Source organism: Pseudochaenichthys georgianus, unplaced genomic scaffold, assembly GCF_902827115.2.
Source record: "Pseudochaenichthys georgianus unplaced genomic scaffold, fPseGeo1.2 scaffold_200_arrow_ctg1, whole genome shotgun sequence".
Classification (NCBI taxonomy): Eukaryota; Metazoa; Chordata; class Actinopteri; order Perciformes; family Channichthyidae; genus Pseudochaenichthys; species Pseudochaenichthys georgianus.
The window spans coordinates 497,130-521,270 of NW_027262720.1; the positions used below are offsets into that span (position 1 = coordinate 497,130).

The 24,141-nt window shown below is 42.7% G+C and overlaps 1 protein-coding gene across 1 annotated transcript in view; it reads left to right on the plus strand.

Annotated features, from left to right (window-relative positions):
• Positions 1 to 14,886, plus strand: part of LOC117441808 (zinc finger protein 91-like) — a 78,271-nt gene extending 63,385 nt beyond the window's left edge. Inside the window, exon 4 of the mRNA XM_034077819.2 lies at positions 13,121 to 14,886. Within this exon, the coding sequence (XP_033933710.2) occupies positions 13,121 to 14,239 (1,119 nt within the window). The 3' untranslated portion in view covers positions 14,240 to 14,886. The remainder of the gene's footprint in view (positions 1 to 13,120) is intronic.
• Positions 14,887 to 24,141: the final 9,255 nt, after the last annotated feature.

Genomic DNA, 24,141 nt, shown 5'->3' on the forward strand with positions numbered 1-24,141 from the left:
GCGCCTCTCTCTTGTTAGCCCATTTAACTGGTTTCACAGAGAGTAATCAACATATTTTGATAAGATAGTTTAACCAGTTGGGCACACTGAGTCACTTGCGTCCGTCACTTATGGCCTCGAAGATGTCATACCTTGGAGTCCACAAACAACAAAGAAGGAAGTGTCCCAGTGCACCCACAACAAAGACCATCTGTGACCTAGTGTTGACCGGTCACAGAATGGGAACCATAACATTATGGCTGAAGCAGCCTATGTCCTTAAAGGAGATAAACAGACGTCAGGGTTGGTCCTGTACGTCATATCTAGGTGTCTAGGTCAATTATTTCCCTAACAATAGGAATAATATGATTGTTAATAGTATCATATTAATTTAGACAAACATCGACGAGACAGTTAATTAATGTACTTATTGCAGCTGTCTGCATAGATTTGGTACCCCTGCTGGTCTAAGAGTGAGAAACTCATTCAGTTATTGTTCAGTTAAAATTCATTAAATGATGTCTGCCACCTTATATATTTAAGGCTTTACTGATGTGCCACAATAATGTCACCAAATGTTATTGAGTTAAAATATTAATATTGTGGCTTTCCAAGTTAACATTAATTGATATGACTGCGATTAAATCAGCATATTATTCTGCCACCCCATGAATATTTTCTAGATCCGCCCCTGATTCAGAGGGAAAACATGTGATGTTGTGTGTTAGTTAAAGGACATCTATCATGCTATATTTAAATGATATATTGTAGGGCCATACTTATATAAGGTATATTTATACGTTTCTGTTTTCAAAATGCCAAACAGATCATGCATTTTAGCCATGCCTCATTTAGCTCTATTTTCTGTTCTCCAGCCCTGTTTTTGCAGGGGGCTGATTCTGTGAGCTGCAGCTGACCACGCCCCCCTGCAAGAGAGGGGAGCGTGCTCTGATCAAGTCAGAAGAGGGGGGCATGCACGGAGGCGAGTAGACGTGTGTCCTGACAGCTCCAAGATTAGTGACTTCAAAATACTTTTCCATTGTGCAGTTTGGCTCATTAATAGTATGCAACAACTCATAAGGTACTTATAAAGTACTCTAGCTCAATTATTTAGATTTGTAACCTGCAAAAATGACTACTACTCGATCAAAACCTCGCAAAAGGAGGCCTCAAACCCTCGCTCTTTCCTGACTCGCTCTTTCCTGACAGCTAGCGCTGCTACTGCTAACGCTGCTGGGGACACCCTAGATGCCTTGCTGCAACAGTCGATGATGGAGTCTCTCAAGAATGACATATTCGGGAAAATTGATGCATCGGCCGCGAGTCTGCACTCTGAAATATTGTCTGTGAGATAGGGATATCCCGATCACCTTTTTTTGCTCCCGATCCGATTCTGATCATTTGATTTTGACAATCTGCCGATACCGATTTTAACCGATCCGATCTTTATGCAATGCATTAAGAGAAAAAAAAGGAAAAAAGCATTCAAGTTGTCCCTTAAGGTTATTTTTTTATTTAAATGACAGTACCCAACTATCCATTCTATCCAACATGGATAGAGCTTCTTTTTTTCACAGCAGCATTGGATCAGTTCAGTTGTGCGGCATTGGATCAAAACAAAATAAAGCTTATCAGTGGTCCACCACAAAATAACCATGTAAACAAATTGAGTGCAGATAGTGCAGTAACAAAACAAAAATAACTCTACTGGAAAGAGGTAGCTTGACTAGCTTCACAAGTTCACATTCAGTCACAAATAATAAAATAAAATAAAAATGTGGCTTAGTGCAGAATTCTAGCCTTAAGACTAACTAGTTTAATAATAATAATGCAATGAACAACAGCAGCTTAACATAACATGAATAAACAAAGTATTATATTTCCATTTTACTGGAGTAACATAATTCAATAGTAATCAGCAGCGAACCACTTCAACACGTGTGTTTCGGTGTATTCACGGCATTAATTTTGTTATTCTACAGTATTGTTGTTTTATAGTTATTTGTTAATGTAACCTAATTTGTGTTCTTTGAAATTGAAAAGATCACATTGTGTTTGTTACTTTCATTGCAGTTGTATATGTCTTAAGTGTAATTTGGCTTGGCTTCCTATTTGTGGACTTGCTTTTATTTTGAAGGACAGGTAGCGCTGTTGACAGGAAGTTGTTGTTGCTTTGGAAACAACGTGACGGAGATTAACGGAGAAAAGTAATATCTACATATAAAGACGGAGAAAGTAAACGATAACGTTTATGGTTAAGTGTTAGCACCTCCCGAAGAGGCACAAGCTCTTACGTTGATATTGGAGATTGCAATAAATTCAATTTGGAAAAAAAACGGGGAAAAAACAAACAATCGTATTAGATTGGTCGTGTTGAACGTAGCTCTGTTCTTTCCACCACGCGGAACCTCCTTCTTGCAAACATTGTATCTGGCTGTTACACTGCCTTCGCTTTCAATTTTATAATACTTCCAAACTCCTGACATTTGACTCTGTCCCAAGTCACCAGCTGAACGTAGCCCCTCGTTAGCTTACTGCTACTATTAGACACTGCGTCCACCCTGTTGCCAGATTTGAGAGAAATAAGCAACCAGGTCTATGAAAACAACCCAAAAGAAGCAACACATATATCATGTTGTGTAATCTTAGACTAAAACTAAGGCCTCAGGATGACTTTAAGACGTGAACATGGTCATTTTTGTTTTGTCACATTAAATAAAATAATTGTTTTAAGGATTCCCGATCCCCAATCTTTTCCTTCCGATTCCGATCACGTGATCGGATCCGGACATCTCTACTGTGAGACAAGAACTGAAGAGCTCAGTTGAACCACTTCAGCACACAGTCGAGGCACACAAAGCCACGATCCGAGATCTGGAGCAAGCTGCCACTGACCACAGCACTAGGATTGACCAGCTGGAAGCTACAGTTGATATGCTAACTTCACAAGTGAAAAGTTTGGATGACAAATGTGAGGATCTTGAGGGCAGGTCGCGGAGGAATAATATGCGCGTGATGGGTATTCCGGAGGGACTGGAAGGAACCCGTGCCACTGATTTCATTGCGCAGTTGCTCCGGGACTCGCTCAAGCTGGACGAGAAGCCTCTACTCGACCGTGCCCATCGGACCCTGCGAGAGAGACCCAAGGAGTGGACCTTACATCGGCCCTTTGTTGTAAGGGTACACTTCTTTCATATCCTGAGCCAGAAACTGCAGCAGGCTGGTGAATCCTCTCCTCTTCTCTACAACGGCAAGAGGATCTCCATTTTCCTGCACTATTCGTCCTCCGTTGACAAGAAGCGAGCTGCATTTGTCCCAGTTAAGCGTACCCTACAATCCTACCCAAATGTGAAGTTTGGTCTCCTCTTCCCGGCAACTCTCAAAATTACCATGCCGAATGGAACGTCACACAGGTTTGAGGATCCTATGGTGGCAGGTACCTGATTGTTATTGGCATGATATATGACACCCCGGTTCTACTTGTGAATGTGTACGCCCCTAACTGGGATGATGTGCATTTTTTTCGGCAGCTCTTTTCTAACCTTCCTGACATGTCCTCACACTTCCTTATCTTAGGTGGTGACTTTAATTGTTGGCTTAGCCCACAGCTGGACCGCTCCTCCAAGAAGACTGTTACGCCTTACGTTCACTCGGATAGACTACTTTATGGTAGATGACAGACTTCTCCCTTCCGTGAGCTCCTGTTCATATGAAACTACAGTTATTTCGGATCATGCCCCTGTCGTAATGAGTATCAGATTTAAGGGTTCTGTGCGCACGCAAACCCAATGGCGTTTAAACACGCATTTGCTTTCGAATGAACATTTTACAGAGCTGATTTCCAACCAAATTGACATATTTCTTAGCATTAACAAGACTCCGTACATTTCTGCATCTGTGTTATGGGAGACACTGAAAGCTTATATTAGAGGGAAAATTATTTCCTATGTAAACCATGAGAGGAAACAGAAAAGAGAAAGATTAACTGAACTAACGAGGTGTATTGCTCAGCTGGATGACCTCTATTCCGTTTCACAAACTCCAGATGTGTATAAGGAACGCCTCATTCTTCAATCGGAATGTAATACGTTGACCGCAGACCAGGCTGCTGCACTTCCAAACATTCTCGAACATTACGATCGATCCCCAAAGAATTAATGATGAGTTTAGAGACTATTATACTTCGTTATACACATCTGAAACCAGCTCAGACACGCAGGATTTGGACAATTTTTTTTACCACCCTCGAAGTCCCTTTGACACATCCTGATATGAGGATTTGGAGAAGCCAGTAACTGCTGCTGAACTCTCCGTTGCTATTACATCGATGCAAGGCGGAAAATCTCCGGGGCCGGACGGTTATCCACTGAAATTTTACAAGAAGTTTCAACAGAAATTAGCCCCTGTTTTGATAGATATGTTTAGTGAATAGTTTAATTCTACTAGTTTACCCCCAATGCTTAATCAGGCCTCTATCTCCCTCATTTTAAAAAGGAATAAGGATCCCCTTGCATGCTCCTCCTACCGACCAATCAGCTTGTTAAATGTGGATTTTAAATTACTGTCTAAAATGCTCGCTTTACGTTTGGAAACCGTGTTACCAACCATTATTCTCCCGATCAAACCGGCTTCATCAAAAATAGGCATTCATTTTTTAACTTAAGACGACTTTTTAACACAATCTACCAGCCTTCCGCAAATTCTGTACCTGAAGCTGTGATATCTTTAGATGCAGAAAAGGCATTTCATCATGTGGAGTGGAGGTATCTTTTTCATACCTTGGAGAAATTTGGCTTTGGAAAGAACTTTACCTCATGGGTGAAGCTATTGTACTCCTCTCCCCTAGCTTCAGTGAGGACGAATAATACGCATTCTGAATATTTCCCTCTCCACCGCTCCACCAGGCAGGGTTGTCCCTTGAGCCCTCTCTTATTTGCCTTAGCTATTGAGCCCCTCTCCATTGCTCTTCGCTGTGACCCCCACATTAGAGGTATTTTCATAAATGGTGTAGAACAGAGAGCTTCTCTTTACGCGGATGACCTTCTTCTTTATGTCTCTAATTGATCTGTGTCTGTCCCTGCAGCTCTCTCTATCCTTAGCTCATTTGGTGCTGTATCGGGTTATAAACTCAATTTTAAGTAAAAGCAAATTGTTCCCTTTAAATAGAGCGGCGTGTGAGTTCCCTCCACATAGTCTACCATTTAAAATTGCACTACACAGCTTCACTTACCTCGGGATCCAGGTGACCGATACATTTAAAGATCTTTATAAAGCTAATTTTGCCCCCCTTTTGTCCCGTGTACAGGAAGACTTCGACCGCTGGTCAGTGTTAAATCCCGAATTAACTCTATAAAGATGAATATACTCCCCACATTTCTATATTTATTTCAATGTGTGCCCATTTTCCATTTTTCGTAAAACTGACACTATTATTTATAACTTTATTTGGAACAAGAAAACCCCAAGGATACGCAAGCAGTTTTGACAGAGACCAAAGGTGGACTTGCTCTGCCGAATTTGAGGTTCTATTATTGGGCTACAAATCTGAGAATAATACAGGCCTGGCTGCAGTCTGACTCCCAGCACTCTCCGCCTGTTTGGCTTGAAATGGAGGCTGCTTCCTGTAGTCCAGTATCTCTTTCAGCATTGGCTCACTCTCTCATTAAGACCCCCTCCTCTGCTTACACTAAAAATATAATTGTCAAAGCAACCTTGAACATTTGGAATCAGTTCAGACGTTTCTTTGATCTCCAAACATACTCTACACTAGCCCCTTTAACTGCAAACCATGTTTTTCCTCCATCCTTAGTAGATGGCGCATTTACTATTTGGTTTAACCAAGGCATTAAAACATTCAAAGACCTTTTTATATTCACAACACATTTGCCTCTTTCCAACAGTTATCTGATAAATGCGCACTACCTAAGCAACATTTCTTCAGGTATCTACAGATTCGCAGTTTTGTTAAGAATAGATTTCCTCAGTTACCTAATCACCCAACTGATTCGCCGCTAGACACACTCCTTAGGCCGTTACCTAATCTGAAGGGAATGATGACGTGTATTTACGCTCAGATTTATTCTCTTTGTTTGATTACCCTGAACTCCATTAAATCTCTTTGGGAAACAGATCTTGGGGAGGAGATTTCAGAAGAACTTTGGGAAAAAGCCCTTGCTAATGTACACAAATCTTCTATTTGTGCTAGACATGGACTGATTCAGTGCAAAGTAGTGGATCACACTCACTTCACTAAACTCAGGCTCTCTAAAATATATAAGGAAGTAGTGTTGCACGGTGTACAGATACTTGAAAGGTACCGCGATACCCTGCCGTTAAAAACGGTACGATTCCTCCGTTTCATTAGTATCTGCACTTTAAGAATGACGGGGAAAAGTACTCCGGTGAGAAAGCGCCGTTTTAATAAGAGCCGTGTGTGTTCAGCACTCTACTTCCACTCCCTGCGTGCACTGCAGCCATGCCTGCAGTCCCGCCCCTCTCAAGCACGTTCTAAGTCCCTCCTCTCTCTCGTGCACGCGGCCACGCGCTAGCTGCCAGAGCATGTGAGAAAACGAGAAGCATGGCTGCAAGTGGGAGTGCAACTGCCGCTGCGCCTCAGCTTGTTGACAAAAAAGACGCCAGAAGCTAAATTTGGAAGTATTTCAGCTATATCTGACAGTGAGGGCAAACCTACGGACACCACGAGGCCTGTCTGTGAGACATGTTTTAGATCCCTGCAAACCAATAATTTAAAGACAGACAGGTTAGCGAATGTGATGGATAACATAATTACATCATGCTCAAGCCCATGCCCTCAAATCTAAGTCAAACAAGTGTAATTTATTTTGTGACAAACGAACGTTTTCGTAGTTTGACGAGGCAATTAATGGCAATGATAACTGTCTAATATGGCTATCTTTTTAGCTAACTTACCAATGTGGCTAACATCTGCAATATACATTTTGTTAATAATTATTTATATTACTGTACTATTACATGTTAATAAAATATTTAAAAAAATTATAAAACAAAAAAGTTGTTTGAGATGATGCTTAATTTGATTTAATACGAATTATTGACATTTATTTTGTTTATTGTTCTCATTGTTTAAAAGTTTTTGTTATGGTTCTGGTGTGAAATAAAGCACAATAATTACATTTAAGACTGTTTCCCTTTAGAAAAGTATCGAAAAAGAATCGGAATCGCAATTCTTGACTTGGTATCGAAACCAAAATGTTGGTATCGTGACAACACTATAAGGAAGTGGACCCAACTTGTGACAGATGTAGCCAAGCACCGGCGAGTCACGCACACATGTTCTGGTCTTGTCCGGTCTTACACTCTTATTGGACTGACATCTTTAGATCACTGTCAGAAATTACTGGAAAACCGGTCGCTCCTAATGCCATGACCGCACTGTTTGGTGTAACCCCACCCACATGCCCACTCTCTTCTCTGGAGACAGCCTACATAGCCTTTGTTACCTTACTAGCCAGATGCCTGATATTGCTCATGTGGAAGTCTCCAACATCCCCTTCACACACCTCGTGGTTAAAAGAAGTCCTAAATTCAGCCAAACTCGAGAAAATAAGGTGCAAACTGAGGGGCTCCTTGGGGAAATTCCACAAGATGTGGAACCCCTTCTACAATTATATACGGGAGCTGGACATGCCGGATGTCTCTGTACAATAGGGTGGTGGACATGCGGTGTTAAACTGTGATTAGTGGGCGGCTGACTGACCAACAAGTGCTAGGTTTTTATTTTATTTGATATATTTGGTCTTTTTGTTCCATTTATACACTTTGTTTGATCTCTACCTTTGCATTATTGTATTAATAATGGACTTGGACTCAGAGCCTTTAGATTTTGACTTTGTTTTGGTCCTGTCGCAGTCCATTTTTTTTTTCTGTTTTATTTTTTTTTGTCTTTGTTTTTTATCCTGTCGGACTCAAATCACACTGTTGTCATCCTAACTTGTTTGTCAACTGCTATTGCGTTGGCTGTCTGGCTGTTTGTTGATACAAAACTAAAATAAAAAGTTTTCCAAAAAAATAAGAGGGAGAAAAATAGATCTCTGTCCTCCGTGTTTTATTATATTATTATATAGAGTCGTTATTCATTTGTTTTTAAAGCTCAATAAATAACAAAGAAGACCTTTGACAGGCACTTTTCTAATTTTGTCCGGAAGATTTTAACTTTAACGGACATCTTGACCGGCCAAAGAAAACCTAATTGAAACTCTGCCGCACGGTCCCCTCGTTCCTTGGAAGAGGCGGAGAGGTGGGTGTTTGTCATCTGCTGGTGGACTAACCAGAGAGAATTACAGTGCTTGCCTCGACAGGGAGGGATTGCATTGAATTATAGCAGCGGGAGCAAACGCGTGCCTCGGGGAGGGAGAAAAAGAGCCACAGCGGAGAATAAACAGAAGGGCAACCATGCGCGGGAAGTCTTCTTCGCTGCTTTTGTGGCAGACTACAGCGCCACTTACAGGCCCGGCATATGTACTAAAGCGTCTCCAGCGCTTTCGAGCGGCAATGGCCGACCGTGGCCAAACCCCACATTCTCCTGATAGCTGGAGAGTTGGCCCAATAGCCATAGCGCCACTGTCCTGACGTCAGGACAGTGTTCAAATCTGGATCAGTTTTGATCAGATCCGTTGCAGTCCCTTTTTTTAGAGATTTGGGTATGGAGGAAAATTGAGAGGGTTGTGTTTTCTGACACTTGGTAAGTTCCCTGGAACACCGGGGACACATATTCATGTATACAAGACGTACAAAAGTACATTTTGCATGATAGGTCCCCTTTAATGTAAGGAAAATGTGTGTGTGTGTTAGCTATATATGCTGTGTGGAAACTTCTACTGTTGGAGCATTTACTATATGACTGCTTGAGAGCAAATGTAATCTTTCCTCGTTATTATTGATTGTTGTACAACGAAATAATAATTGATCAACTATATCTGTGTTTGTGTTTTATTGATTCCGCTCTGTTTCATTATTTCTTGTTGTGAGTGCTAAATTGCCACAACACTCCTTTCTTACTGTAAATTATCTTAAAGACTTTAGATTGAAAGTTGTTGTTTTACTCGCTCAATAAATCAATTGACATCAATCAGTAAATTAGACTGATCACACACACTCCCCCCATTCTGTCTCTGTCACACACACACACACACACACACACACACACACACACACACCCCCCTCCAGCATGAACCTCAACTCGGGCATGCCAGTTTAAATAATTGTGCTCTGAGACATTTTAGTTTATCAGCACCTGAAAAAAAAACAGCAGAGGGCACCAAACCTCTCTTTTCCAGCAACATCAACCAGCTCTGACTGAGAGATTCAAGGCGCTTTACTGCCTTACTAATTGTACTTGAGTAAAAGTAGAAGTACTCGGATCGTGTACTTGAGTAAAAGTAGAAGTACTCAGATCTTGCATCTTTTTATGCTGTTTTTCTATTTTTCTTTTTCTGAAAACTTCGAGCAGCGGCTCCTGGACATTAACTTATCACTGGGACAGTTATTCTGCGTAAATAGACAGAGGGTTTGAGCCATATTTCAATATTTTTACGACGACCTCAGTCTTACGGTAGCGTGGCCTAGCAACAGCTAAAGCCTGGTACCGCATGCTATTTAGCTTAAGATAGTTAGCAGCAAACTGCCTCCGTTCTCTACAGATGACTTCCACAAACTTCTACAGATAAGCCTCGGGAACTAACTCGTACACCCTAAGTATGGCACGCTTCACCAGGTCATAATTTAGGCTGTCCTCCACTGAAAGAGCAGCAACCGCCTCCTGAGCTCTCCCGTGAAGTTTACACTGCACTAACAGAGCCCAGGCGTCAGCCGGCCACTGTAATGCTGCTGCCATGCGTTCAAACGCACCGAAATACGCATCCACTTCAGTCTCACGGAAAACCGGCACCAACGCAAAAAAATTTCCTACATTGAAGGCAGGTGGATGAGAAGGAAGTGAAAAGCTTTCTCTAGGATTGCCAACACCACCGGATGCACGCAGTTCGGAGTCTAGCTCCATCTACCGTATCCGGATCCGGACTTCCTTATCTGCCTCGATTTTCCTTATTTCCAACTGGAACTGCCTGTCTTGCTCTCTGTCTTTAGCCTCTAGCTGAAGCCGGGCGAGACGGATTTTTAGTTTATTCCCTTCCCAGGAATCTGTGCTGCCCACAGGAGAGGATGGACCTCTGCGAGACGGCGTGAGCGATGCCTCACACGACTCGCCCCCCTCGCTGTCATCACTCTTTTCCTCGGTACCTATAAACTTCGCCGCCTGCCTCTGACTTAACGGGTCTTCAGCTACCACATCAGACACTGGGAGCTCAACCGGTACAGCCAGTACTAATAATTCCTTTCTCACCATCTCATACACTACCAATGCCTTCAACTCTTGCTTTAACATTTGCCGGCTCACCACAAGACCGAAGTGCCGCGCTATCTCTATCAAGTCGTCCTTTTTACACCCGTCCAGCTCCTCATAAGACGGCCAGACCAAGAACGCTTCTATGTCGAACGATGCGATACCTGAGTGTACCGCCCACACGTTTTACAAAGTTTTTAGCCACAATACAACCACCTATAACCCCAGGAATTGATTTAAATATCCCGGACGAGCCCCCACGTGTTACGTTCCCTCTTTGCTAGGGGTAAGAAAGGGAAACGACACGACCAGTTTGTAATTGGTATTGGTTACTGGTGGTTTTATTGGTAACAGCAAACTGAGCAAAACGTTGCACACAAACAGCTTATCCCAACAACGGGTCAAGCTGTCACTAGTTCACAAAAGGGTCTCCAAAAGAGAGTAGCCCAGTACTATACAAAAGAAAGAAAATACCTCACTTCTAAAGTGGAAACAAACAATAACAAAACGGGACTGTGAGCAAACACAGCTGGTGCGGGTCTACAGGTGCTAATCACCTGGATCTACGCAATATACACACAGGAATGCTGATCTACAGGTGCTAATCACCTGGGTCTAAGCTGTTTCACAATGTAACTATCCTAAGTGCGGTTCTACAGGAGCTAAGCAACCTGGATCTACGCAACACACACACACAAACCCTACACTAAACACAGAATACCACGACACACTGCTAACCAGTGTGCTCGCACAGAACCCTACAGAATACACACTGCTAGTCAGTCTACAGAATCACAGGAGGAAGGCTTCGTCACAATGAGAGGGTTGAGGCGTCTGTCACACAATACAGAGCCTCCAGAGTGTTGTCCGTGCTCAGCCTTTATACTCCTCCCCAGCAGGTGTGCGCCGGCTGTGCGCTGCGATTGGACGCCGTCAATCCAATCCCCATCTTCAGAGGCGGACCAGGAGATGGGCAGCCAATGATGTTGACGCAACCACACAGCTCATTTACATGAACACTCACACAGCTGAAAACACTCACAGGCAGATTAATGAGCAGACAAACAGCATCCGTAACACTGCCGTTAAAAACATTACGATTTCTCCATTTCATTAGTATCGGTACTTCAAGACTGACATTGTTTTAATAAGATTCGTATTTCCTATGTGTGTTCAGCGCTCTGCTTCCACTTCCTGCAGCCTGTCCGCTCCTCTAAGAGACTGTGTTTGTTGTTGGAGATGATGCTATTAAAATGCTATTTTACTTAATACGGATTCTTGTTTTAAACCTTACTGCCGGCTCCCAGACCGTAGTCGAGGAACACGGGATGACTCTGCAGTTTTCCAGGGCCGAAACAACAAACTTCGGGTTAAAAAAAACCACTTTTCAAAAGGCAGACAGGCAAGCTCTTCTTTGGGAGTCCGTTGCATTTAATAAGGTCTTTGTTACAGATCTAACTTTGAAGACACATACCTATTTTGCGGCTATTTCGTTGGCTTCAAAATGCTCACTCTCGCTCGCTCTACCATGCGCACACATGTCACACCCCTCTCTCTCTCTCTCTCTCTTAAAGGGATAGCGATCTGACTCGGCATGACCCTAATATCATAACACTCGAAATCGCAATTCTTGACTTGGTATTGAAACAAATGTTGGTATCGTGACACCACTAGTGTGTGTGTGCTGACCAGAGCACAAACACACACATATCATGCGCCTTGGTGACCGGACATCTCCTTCATGAAACTGATAATAGGGGGAATAATCAGGCGGTTCAATGTGTGTAGAAGTGTGTCTGTGTGTGTGGTTAAAACGTAGCAGCCTGCGTTCACTCTTTAGCTGTTCTAATGAAGGTAAACACAGTGAAGTAAACAGTAAAAGGCACAGCTCTTTGCAGCTGGTGCTGCTCTTCTCAGATTCTGTTGAGTAGCACGTTACTGCCTCCTGGTGCTGCAGAGATTTCATTAAGTGAAGGAGGTTTTCCTTCTATCAAACAGCTGTGGGCAGCAGATATTGTGAGGGTAACGGACATGAATTCATAGATCAAGGCAGACTGGTTTACATACACACCTGTTTTGCCGATCCAGTGCTTAGACAAATAACTGGCCGAACTGTCCCTAAGATGAAATCCGAGTTCAAAATATATCTCAAATAATGTATGCACTGCCATTTCCCCACATAAACATAACAGTCTGCAATGAAACGGCTGTCTCCTGTGCGCTCCACTTCCTCCTTGGCGCACCGGTAACTTTCTTGTGCGAGCAAGATACTTTCTCTCTCTCGTTTTTAATTTTTTCATTGCCCTTTAGGGGCTTCGTACAATACAAAAACAAATGCAAATATTTTATTTTAAAAAGTAAAGTACTTTCGAGTCATCTGTCTCAAGCCTAAGTCAAGTCTCAAGTCATGAATACCAAGTCAAAGTCAAGTCTTTTATCAATGTTAGTCAAGCAAGTCTCAAGTCCAAAAATATGCGACTTGAGTCAAGTCATGTGACTCGAGTCCCCCCTCTGGTTTAAACTGTGGTTAGGATGTTGCTGTATTACACAAATAAACACAAACAGTTAGTACAAGTAGTATTTTGTTAACTGTATAAGTATTAAGTGAGTTTTTATTTTGTTAACTGTATATGTATTCATGCTTTTTAGATTTACTTTCTGTCTTTCTCTGTCCGTCTGTTTTAGAAACCGAAAGGAAGAGAGAGCCGTCACAGCTGTCAGCAATGTGAGAAATCTTTTACAACATCTGGAACTTTAAAGATCCACCTGCGTATTCATACAGGAGAAAAACCGTACAGCTGTGAAGAGTGTGGGAAAACATTCAAGACATCAAGTGAACTCAAAAAACATCAACGTGTTCACACTGGAGAAAAAACGTACAGCTGTGAAGAGTGTGGGAAAACATTCAAGACATCAGGTGAACTCAAAACGCATCAACGTATTCACACTGGAGAAAAACCGTACAGCTGTGAAGAGTGTGGGCAAACGTTCACTACATCAGGTAGTCTCAAAACACATCAACATGTTCACACAGGAGAAAAACCATACTGGTGTGAAGAGTGTGGGAAAACGTTGACTACATCAGGTAATCTCAAAGAACATCAACGTATTCACACTGGAGAAAAACCATACAGCTGTGAACAGTGTGGGCACACGTTCACTAGATCAGGGCATCTCAAAACACATCAACTTATTCATACTGGAGAAAAAACGTACAGCTGTGAAGAGTGTGAGAAAACATTCAAGACATCAAGTGAACTCAAAACGCATCAACGTATTCACACTGGAGAAAAACCGTACAGCTGTGAAGAGTGTGGGAAAACATTCAAGACATCAAGTGAACTCAAATTGCATCAACGTATTCACACCGGAGAAAAACCTTACAGCTGTGAAGAGTGTGAGAAAACGTTCACTCAATTAAGTCATCTCCAAACTCATCACCGTATTCACACAGGAGAAAAACCATACTGGTGTGAAGAGTGTGAGAAAACGTTCACTACATCAAATGCTCTCAAAATGCATCAACGTATTCACACTGGAGAAAAACCATACAGCTGTGAAGAGTGTGGGAAAGCGTTCATTACATCATATGCTCTCAAAATGCATCAACATATTCACACTGGAGAAAAACCATACAGCTGTGAAGAGTGTGGGAAAGCGTTCATTACATCAAATGCTCTCAAAATGCATCAACATATTCACACTGGAGAAAAACCATACAGCTGTGAAGAGTGTGGGAAAGCGTTCATTACATCAAATGCTCTCAAAATGCATCAACGTATTCACACTGGAGAAAAACAGTACAGCTGTGAAGAGTGTGGGAAAACGTTTTCTCAAAGTGCTAACCTCAATGTCCATGAGCGAATCCACTCTGCATAGTTTTGAACAACTATGAGAGCAAAGCTAGCTGTTTCCTCCTCCTGATGTCCTGAGAGCTGTATTGTTATATTTTAAGAGTCTTTCTGAATTTAAGTCTGACTAACAGTTTTCTATGTTCTGACCAGCGTTCACACTATGCCAACACAAGGCCACAGAGATGTTGTTTCTCCCGATGTAATTCATGTTTGTAACGGTTCCTGATCTATAAAGAATTGTTTCACTATGCTGTTTTTCTACTAACTTTCTAATAGCCTTGTTTGTCCTTTTATAAAATATTATATGTCCAGGGTTGAATTGCTAACCTCGTCAAGCTGTATTGAAGGAATTTACTTTCACTGTTCATTAATCCGCAGAGTAGTTTCTCGTTTAATCTGTTTGGTTAATAAAATGTTGTGACTTTAAACTTCGATTGGGATGTTTTGATAGTTGAGTTAGCAGTCTACTCTAAAAGAAGAACCTATGATAAATGTATCTAGAAAATATTTATGATGTTTTCAGTTTGATTCTGTTCTCTTTTGTTTAAATTATCAGACTGTACCAAAATAAAAAGGCCTTAAAAAGAGATGCACATTATAAACATGTCATTCCCTTGCTTTAATTAATAAAGACAGGAGGGAACTGTTTAAATACATTTTCCACGGACATTAAGACAGGCCTGTCTTAATGTCCCAGGAGAAAACAATGGTGTTTTTTATTTATATATATTTCTACTTTTAATCAAGTAAAATATGAGTACTTCTACTTTTACTAAAGTACAAGACCTCAGTATTTGAAATAGATGCTCTGAAGGATCCTGCAAACCTTTTGTACACATATTGGTGCACATTGTAGTATAAACCACAAATATCAATAAAAGAGGCAAGGTCAAAACAAGGTTCATTGTAATTTACATTAGAGAATACAACTCGTACGGAAGGCAAGCGGGAAGACTTATTCAACTAGAACATCCTCCTCCGAGCAGACAGACGCCGACGATACTCCCGCTCTATCTCTTCCTTCATCTGAAAAAAATGGATGGATAAAAGACAACAACAAAAACGTGTCCATCTTCGATCTTTGCAACTCAGTGATGAGTCTTCAAACAAGTCACGCTCAATAAGGTGGGGCCTTGCATATGACGCACACTTGCTAGCCTGTTCCATTCTTCATTCTCTGAATGCGAGGAAGGATTCTTTCCCTCTGAAGGATCTCACTCGGAATGACATGTCCTACCAAGGGAGCGTCCTCAACTTTGAGAAATGGCTCTAGGCTGCGGTCGGTCAATCCAAAAATCAGCTCCTAAGTTCTAACCCTATCTCCTATTCCTTGACCTCTGAGTGAATCGTCACAGGGTTAAGGGATAGTGGATAGGAGAATTCAAAAGGACTTAGGAGAAGAGACTGCGGTACTTTAGAGAATCCGACTGCACTTTCACTATCTGACGTGTTTATGATGCGCCAGCGGACGTCATCAATGTGCGTCTGCTGCTGTGGGGAAACTACAGTTTCTATACAGCGGACTACAACATGAATGTTTAATAAGAACAACGGACTCATCTAGAGACCCTGCACCATGTTTAAGTTTGGCAACTTACCACATACGCTTTAAAATGCTTAATAAGCACCGTAACTTTCATGATATAATTTCTCCGTCATAAGAGGTTTCTCAATACTCAAATTTCCCCTCCTCGACTCCTCGGTCCTCCGGTAGTGACCCGGAAATGAATTTCAGCGCGCCATTTTGAAGGACATCTAATTTCTCTCAATGCACATCGAGGATCGAGCGTTGGGGAGGCTCTCTGGAGAAGCTATATCCGAGGATACACTGATGGTTCCTCCGCGGATGCATTTCCGGGAACGGTGGAGAGGTGACGCAAGGCCGGACTGATCTCAGCCAATGACAGCTCTGCATGCATCCCCTGGATATTATTTTAGAAACTTGCGATGTTTCCAGAGAGAACAGCTGTGAGGTCCGTGCAGAAAGCAGAGCAGTGTGTATAATATATTTCACTCAGTATAACAGGCCTACTCTCTTTATTTGCTTTAGTTTATTAGATATCTACAAACAAAGAGTCGCTATTTTTCTAAGACCATTTAGTGCTTCACATAATAAAATATACAACGGCTGTAGCCTGATTATTCTTTAGGAGCTGTAGGTGTGTGTGGTACAGTGTGTAAGTGCGTGTTGTACAGTGTGTAGGTGCGTGTTGTATAGTGTGTAGGTGTGTGTGTTGTACAGTGTGTGTCCGCATCTGTAGCCTGTTATTGTGAACGGCCGACTGTTGTGTGATGGTAAATGCTGCGGCTGCAAGGCATTGTGGGGCAGCATTTTCTCCTCTCCTTTCGTTAATGGAGGTCCAGTGGTTCCTAAGCTAAAGGACCTCCTTTAAACTACTTTAAAGGAAGTTTGAAACCTCCTTTCCTATCATGTAGAGAATTCGAACGGCACTTATCATGGTTGCCACTGAGGGACTTCCGGGTCACTTCACTCGGTTAAGAAGGTTCCTAAGCTAAATGGACTATTCAGCCCTAGGCCCCGTCTCAGGGGCCTAGGGCCTCCTTGCTTCCCTCACTTGCGTTGTTTCCCTGCGACTAGTCTCTCCCACCAGGGAAGCATGGAGAGATGCAAGGAAACCACGAGAAGCAGGGAAATTAGTTTTAAGAGCAATGGGACGTCCTTTCCTCCGGAGCGTCATGTGAAGTGACATCCGTTTGTGATGAAGCTGCACAGCTGATCGTCTGACAGCAGCTCTGTCCCCGTTATTTCCACACACCCCCCCGCCTCTGTTAGTACACATTTACTGACACAAACATTTGTATCATCTGTTGCAGACCCCAATAAATAAAATAAGAACTAATTCTCAAAAAAGATAAACGCCATTCTTAAAGGGAAATGGAAACACTTTTCAAACTGCTTTCCATGCGACAATATTCCCATTAGGAAATGTATTTATCTAGTCTATTTCCAATGTAAACGATCGAGATACGCGAATTTATTTTTTGAAATACGTGCCTATTGACCATGGGCGCTTCCATTGCTCCAGGACTTTTCCAGTGACGTCACTGAGTGGGTACGGCTTCCTGGGCCAAAGCTCAATAACAAACAACATGGCGTGCAATGCACCAGTAGTTTACATTACAAGAAAACGGTCGTCGTCAGGAGTTTATTGTATTGCCCCAGGCTGCACAAATGGATTTTATACGAAGAAGGAAGAAGTACATTTCCATAGGCTGCCACTAAAGGATGAGAAGCTGCTCAAAGTCTAGTGTGGATGCCTGGTTCAATACAAAATATCGGATTTGAAGCCAGGATCTGTTCCCACAATATTCGATTTCTCAACGTATGCAGTCGGGAACACCGACCGTCCCAGCACGTCGGCCGCGCAAGAAAATGACAGTGTCAACAAACATGAAGTTCGAGCCACCAAACGAGTTGCTTCAGCTGCCGAGAGAGAGGTAAATATTGCAGCACTACCAGATTACTAGCTCACACATGTATTTACTGACACAGTGTGACCTTATTAATTAACGCAATCGCGTCCAAACTAAATGGTAGCTATTATTATGACGTACAATTGAGAATTGGGGGTGTTCTATAGCTCAACTAATTAAACTGGCATACACACGCTCATCTGTCGAAAACAGCCCTAAAAAGGCTAGTATTGCTGGACTAGGTGTTCAATGGATGGTATTGCAGGACCCAGAGCGCACGGAGCACAGAGCGGACAGCAGATAACGGAATTGCAGTTGTATTGCTTATAGATTATCAGAACATTTCAAAGGGGACACAGCCCCATTGGATATTAACCTATGGTCTATGGATTAACTACATCATCGTTTTTATCGTTGTAATGCCATTGAAGACCAGTTTAGACCAGACAATGAGGAAGGTAAGCCGCTAGCCAAGCGCATGTTAGTACCTAGTGCCACTTGTTTTGATGTACGTTTTTGTTGATAACCTCGCGAGTTTGTATCTTTCAGTGTTGAGGTGAGATTCTGTGTCTTTATGATCATAAACAATGTGTTGGATGTGCAGCGAGGATAAGTAATAAGGGAGCTAGGAGTGATTTTCGGTGCAGTAATAGGTTAGCATTGTGGGTTTTTTGAAAAAATAAATGAAAAAGATCAGTTAAATTTAGTTTTTTCACGTTATATGGATATAACATATTCATAGTTTATTAAATATTAAGGTGCCTTAGACGTTGTTTCCTACAAATGACGCAATTTCGGTTCCGTGGGGCCTAAGAGGATAACAGAGTATGTTTTTATTTTTATTTATTTTTTTGACATTTTCCGATGGCATCACCACACAATTGTTACATGTACACCAATCTGTGTTGTCCATTCGTCCCGGGTTTTGAGCAACATCTTCTTCCTCTGAGACCGAGTCGGTACTGGAACTGGTGGTCCCACTCAGCGAGTTCAGAACCGTCGGTACTTTCGGCGGATTCCGGATCGTACGCCACTCTATTCGACCGAATCGGTTCATAAGCATAGTCCATGGGATGCCTGGTAACTGTAGATTCTTCCACATCAATGTCATCTCCCGACGAATAGTCAAATTCATCGTTCAAAACGTCCATCTCATTGCAAAATTCCTCCATCGCTGCCATATCTGCTACGTTGTGTTGACTTCCGGTATGGATACCCGGAGCGAAGACTCATCCAGTGACGTCACCATTTGGGACTCCCCTAATGGCGGCGGCCTGGTCCCGGAATTCCCCACCCGGCCGGCGGATAATTAATTTTCTTTTGGCGAGTAATATCATATACAATAAATATTACGATCAATATCCATTGTAAAATTAATAAACTACCGGAATATTATAGCTGTAATTGGTGTTTCCTTTCCCCTTTAAAATGTATAAGCGAACAATAGTTTGATTAATATTGATTAGAGTGCACAACATAAATAAAATAATTCAGAGAAGAAAAAGAGATATGTTTTCTATCAAATCCCAGTTAGATTAACAGTCATTGGATTGCATACTTTGTTTGGATATGTAGCAAATTAACATTTTAAATAGCACTTAATTACTGACTGAATGGAAATGACAATAAATGAAAATGTAAAACGAAAAAAGCGATCATGAAAATGTTTCCAAACAATGAATAAAATGATTTTTGACCACTTTGTTGTTCAGATATATCTAAATATATATGTATCAAATAACTAAATGATACATTAATTGAAACAAAACACAGTATAAACTGAGGAGTGACTCCCGTGAGGTTCATGTATTTTCTTTACTCCGCTGGGAAACTGCTCTCATGTCAAGACAACACATCCTCACTCCCAGGTCGGCCTATGTTGACGTTATGTCAAGTCCCCTGTGTCGAGATGGGTCTGGCTGCAGACCGCAGCAAGGAGGCGGATCGTATAGGGGCGGATCGTATAGGGGCGTTTCCTATAGGGGCGTTTCCTAACTTTTTTTATCCAATAGCAACTTAAGGGATTCCAGCTGCTTTTATAAATCCTCGCAGAAGAAGTCATTCGTTCTAGTGATGGGAATTCCGGCTCTTCTTGGTGAGCCGGATCATTTGGCTCGACTCACCAAGAAGAGCCGGCTCTTTCGGCTCCCAAAGGGCTCTTCAGTTTACCACATATTATACCTTTTAATTAAATCAAATGTAGCCCTGTTTTGACTAATGATTTATATGTGTACACATATAGCACTTAAATTATTCAAGACATCCTTTGTACTAAAGTATTCAAAAGTAAAAATTACATGTTTAATATAAATTATTTGCTGTGGCCAATTGTTTTCATTGCATTTACAGACCCGTGTAACTCTCTGATACCACCCAATGAATGCATTGACTTGCTTGTAGAACCACGCTACACAAAACAGATAGCAACACCTATACAAACTATTTTAAAAAAGGGGCTACTGTATCAACCTATATAAAATATATAAATATAGTTTTTCTCCCTGCAGGAGAGGGGAGCGTGCTTTGAGATCAGCTGCTAGGCTGCAGCGGGGAGAAGAGGGGGACAAAAAGAGATCTCCGTCCTCCGTGTTTTATTCTTATAGAAGTAAGAAGAGAAGTAATGGGGCAGAAACCCTCCTTTTTACGCAGCGGTCCAGACATAGACATCATAGCTACGGCGACACATATTCAGTTGCCAGTTACTTTTGGCATTAGGGCAAGGATATCTTTCAAGGTTTGACATAATGAATTGTGCTACTTTTAAAGCAAGCAACGATGTTTTCAAATCTGTAATCAAAAAGCTCCTCAAAAACACTATAGAAGCAGTTCCTGCCGTTGTTACGTTAGTTCAAACAGTAACAACGGACTACTGTTCTTAGCGGATGCATGTCAATTTAAATCAATACATAAAACTATTTTTTAAATCAATAAAATCTTTTTCTAAATCCATAAAAGCATTTCAATTATTATTGGGAGTCATGTCGTTACTTTGTTGAGAATGTGGCCATGTGTAATAAGCGGGATAATGTCCACATTGCACATTGCATAATGTGCCTTCATGCCGATCTAGATCCCTCCGCAAAAACAAAACAAAAAACGGCTCGTTCGCGGGCGAGAGCCGGCTCCCGTCGTTCACTATAGGAAACGCCCCTATAGGATCCGCCCCTATAGGATCCGCCCCTATAGGATCCGCCTCCTTGCTGCGGTTTGCAGCCAGACTCTATTGCCTGTGTCGGCTTTTTCCAACGCAAGGGGGGGGGGGTCCTTAGCGTCCATTTTCAGCTTTCCATGAAAACAAAGCACATGGTGTAGTCCAAACGATAGCTGGGGATTCTGGGTAGTGTAGTGTCTTCTGCCATCCTTTACTCCGAAAAAAGATTTGTTTCTCCGAATCGAAGGGGAAAAATATAAAAGCATTTTTTTTTTTTTGATATACTTTATTAATTCCAGTGGGGAAATTGTTTCTCTGCATTTAACCCATCCTAGTGTTAGGAGCAGTGGGCAGCCATTTTGAACAGCGCCCGGGGATGCACACAATTTAAACCAATCAATGTTGTGTAATTAACAAGGATAATCTGGTGTTTTTTAGTCGATGAGTAGTGCAGATATCACTGTAAAATCAATCGTCAGTAAGGGGAATACTTACTTCCGAGTGTACAATTCTCCGTTATCCAATGAGAATGGACGCTCACATTGCCTTTAAGGGCAGTCGACACAAACGAATGCCATGCTTCCATGAGCGTCCATAGAAGCATATGGACATCCCAGAAAGCTGAAAATGGACGCTAAGGCCCCCCCCCTTGCGTTGAAAATGGACTCTAAGGCCCCCCCCTTGCGTTGGAAAAAGCCGACACAGGGGACTTGACATAACGTCAACATAGGCCGACCTGGGAGTGAGGATGTGTTGGTCAAGAAGCATCAATCAGTGAGCGATACACGGTAAGGGGGCGGGGCCAGTGTCTGAGGATTTTAATCGAAGGATGGTCTGGTGGTTCCTCGGGTTACCGAGGAGCGAGGAAATGAAAAATAAGAGAAGTGAGAAGGGCCCCTAGTCTCCAAGCTGTGTGTGTCACTCTTTAGTTTCCCCTGGTCTCCCAGCTGTGTGCGTCACTTTTTAGTGTTCCATGGTTTCCCAGCTGTGTGCGTCACTCTTTAGTGTCCCCTGGTCTCCCAGCTGTGTGTGTCACTCTTTAGTGTCCCTGGTCTCCCAGCTGTGTGCGTCACTCTTTAGTGTCCCCTGGTCTCCCAGCTGTGTGCGTCACTCTTTAGTGTCCCCTGGTCTCCCATATGTGGGTGTCACTCTTTAGTGTCCCCTGGTCTCCCAGCTGTGTGTGTCACTCTTTAGTGTCCCCTGGTCTCCCAGCTGTGTGTGTCACTCTTTAGTGTCCCCTGGTCTCCCAGCTGTGTGTGTCACTCTTTAGTGTCCCCTGGTCTCCCAGCTGTGTGTGTCACTTTTTAGTGTTCCATGGTTTCCCTGCTGTGTGCGTCACTCTTTAGTGTCCCCTGGTCTCCCAGCTGTGTGTGTCACTCTTTAGTGTCCCCTGGTCTCCCAGCTGTGTGCGTCACTTTTTAGTGTTCCATGGTTTCCCAGCTGTGTGCATCACTTTTTAGTGTTCCATGGTCTCCCAGCTGTGGGCGTCACTTTTAGTGTCCCCTGGTCTCCGTTGTGTTTTGAGCTTCTTGCAGCGTTTACTAAAAGCTGCAGAAACCAAATGCTGCACATGTTTCCTCAAGTTGCTGAATGTTTTCTAAATGCTCCATGTGTTGTCAAGGTGCTGAAGATGTTTCTTCGTGTGTACAGGAGCATTTGTGTTTTTATATCTGCATCCATGGGCGGCGCCAGGATTTTTTTGCTGCAGTAGCTTAGCAGTTGCTATATGACATGCAGGGGCGGCGCCAGGGGGTATCTAGGAGTTGCTATAGCAACTCCAACAATTGGCCTAGCAACGGCTTAGCAACCCCATTGTTTTGATATGAAAATGTATCATATTTATACACATTCTCGCAGCCCGCGAGAATGTGTAGGTTCTATCAGGGGCGGGTCGTTGTAATTTACTGCGTGAACTGTTACTTGGCTAATTCTCAGTAGATCGAAAATGGAAACATTTCTCACAGTCACAAGTCAGCGTAAACGACCGCGATCTCCAACGGAGCCGGTCCAACCGGACAACCCTGCTATCCACAAGGATCCCGATGTTCAATATGAAAACCGGGAGGATTGGGACCACGAAGAACAGGTGACCCCGCCAACTGACCCGCTGCACCCGCAGCAGCAGGACCAGCTAGCTGCTACCACGAGCTGCAGTGGAACTAGTGGAACTAGCGCTGCTCCTCTCCGCACCGTAATGATCCACTACCCTCATTTCCTCCACCCTGCTCTCTGCAGAGCTCCACTCCAGAATATACAAATTCTGCTAGTCAGTGATTCTCAGACAGTGTCTCACCCTTTGAGCATCTCGGCAGAAATGAGCAGTCACTCCTCTCAGTTACAAATTGTCATTTTAAATGAATCAAGAATGTGTTGTATTTTCCGACATGGCGCATTGTTCGAGGCGTGCTGACAGTGAGATCTAACACGGGGAATTGTGAATGAGGAGAAGAGAACGGAGGAGGAGGAGGAGGAGGAGGAGGAGGAGGAGGAGGAGGAGGAGGAGGAGGAGGAGGAGGATAGTCACAGTATGAGGCCAGAGAGGAGGAAAAGTGCGTTATTTAGGCAATGTTGTTGGTGTGTTTCCAAGCTGGATGTAAACAACAATGGCGGCGCCCATCGACCAGCAGCCTCTGAAAAGGCATAAGACCAGCCACACTCCCAGCCCTTCTATAGAGGGGTCTCCTCACAGCGTGGAGATTCAAGCGGCAAACTCTGGGGAAGAGCCGGGAAGCCAATACGGAAGTGCCACACACTGCAGTTCATATATTGGCCGATAGGCGATGGCTGCAGAAAGGAGCAATTTCCATAGACCCCCATGTTAAAATGCCCAACTTTACAGCGGAAAAAAACATGTTTCTCTCCCTGGCTCCATACATTTTTATTATCGATATAGTTAGATTCCACCTTCATGATTATGGATCTGTGAGTGAATTGTTTTCTAACACAACCCTTTTATTTATATTAGGTCTTAAAGTGTTTGCATTAATTAGGGCGTGGTCACGTTGATGGACACGTACATGCCTCACTGTCAGCTAACAGCAACTTGTCCACTCTGCTAGGCTACAACCATAGAGGCAGGGGCGTTAGTTAGTCGTAGTTACTGTACTTGACCCTTTAGCTTTAGCCGTGTTCGTGGTGATATACCAGACAATTAAGATGTCGTGCTGTGCGCTTGAATGTACTAACAGAACTTCCAAGAAGTCTACTCTCAGCTTTTTTCGGTGAGTAAAATGATAATATTATACATGTTAACCCCGTTAGCAGGTGTTTGTGTGCTTGTTAGCTTAGCTTGTTATGTAGCTTATTAGCCAGCTAAGGACGTAACCCTTTATACATGTGTA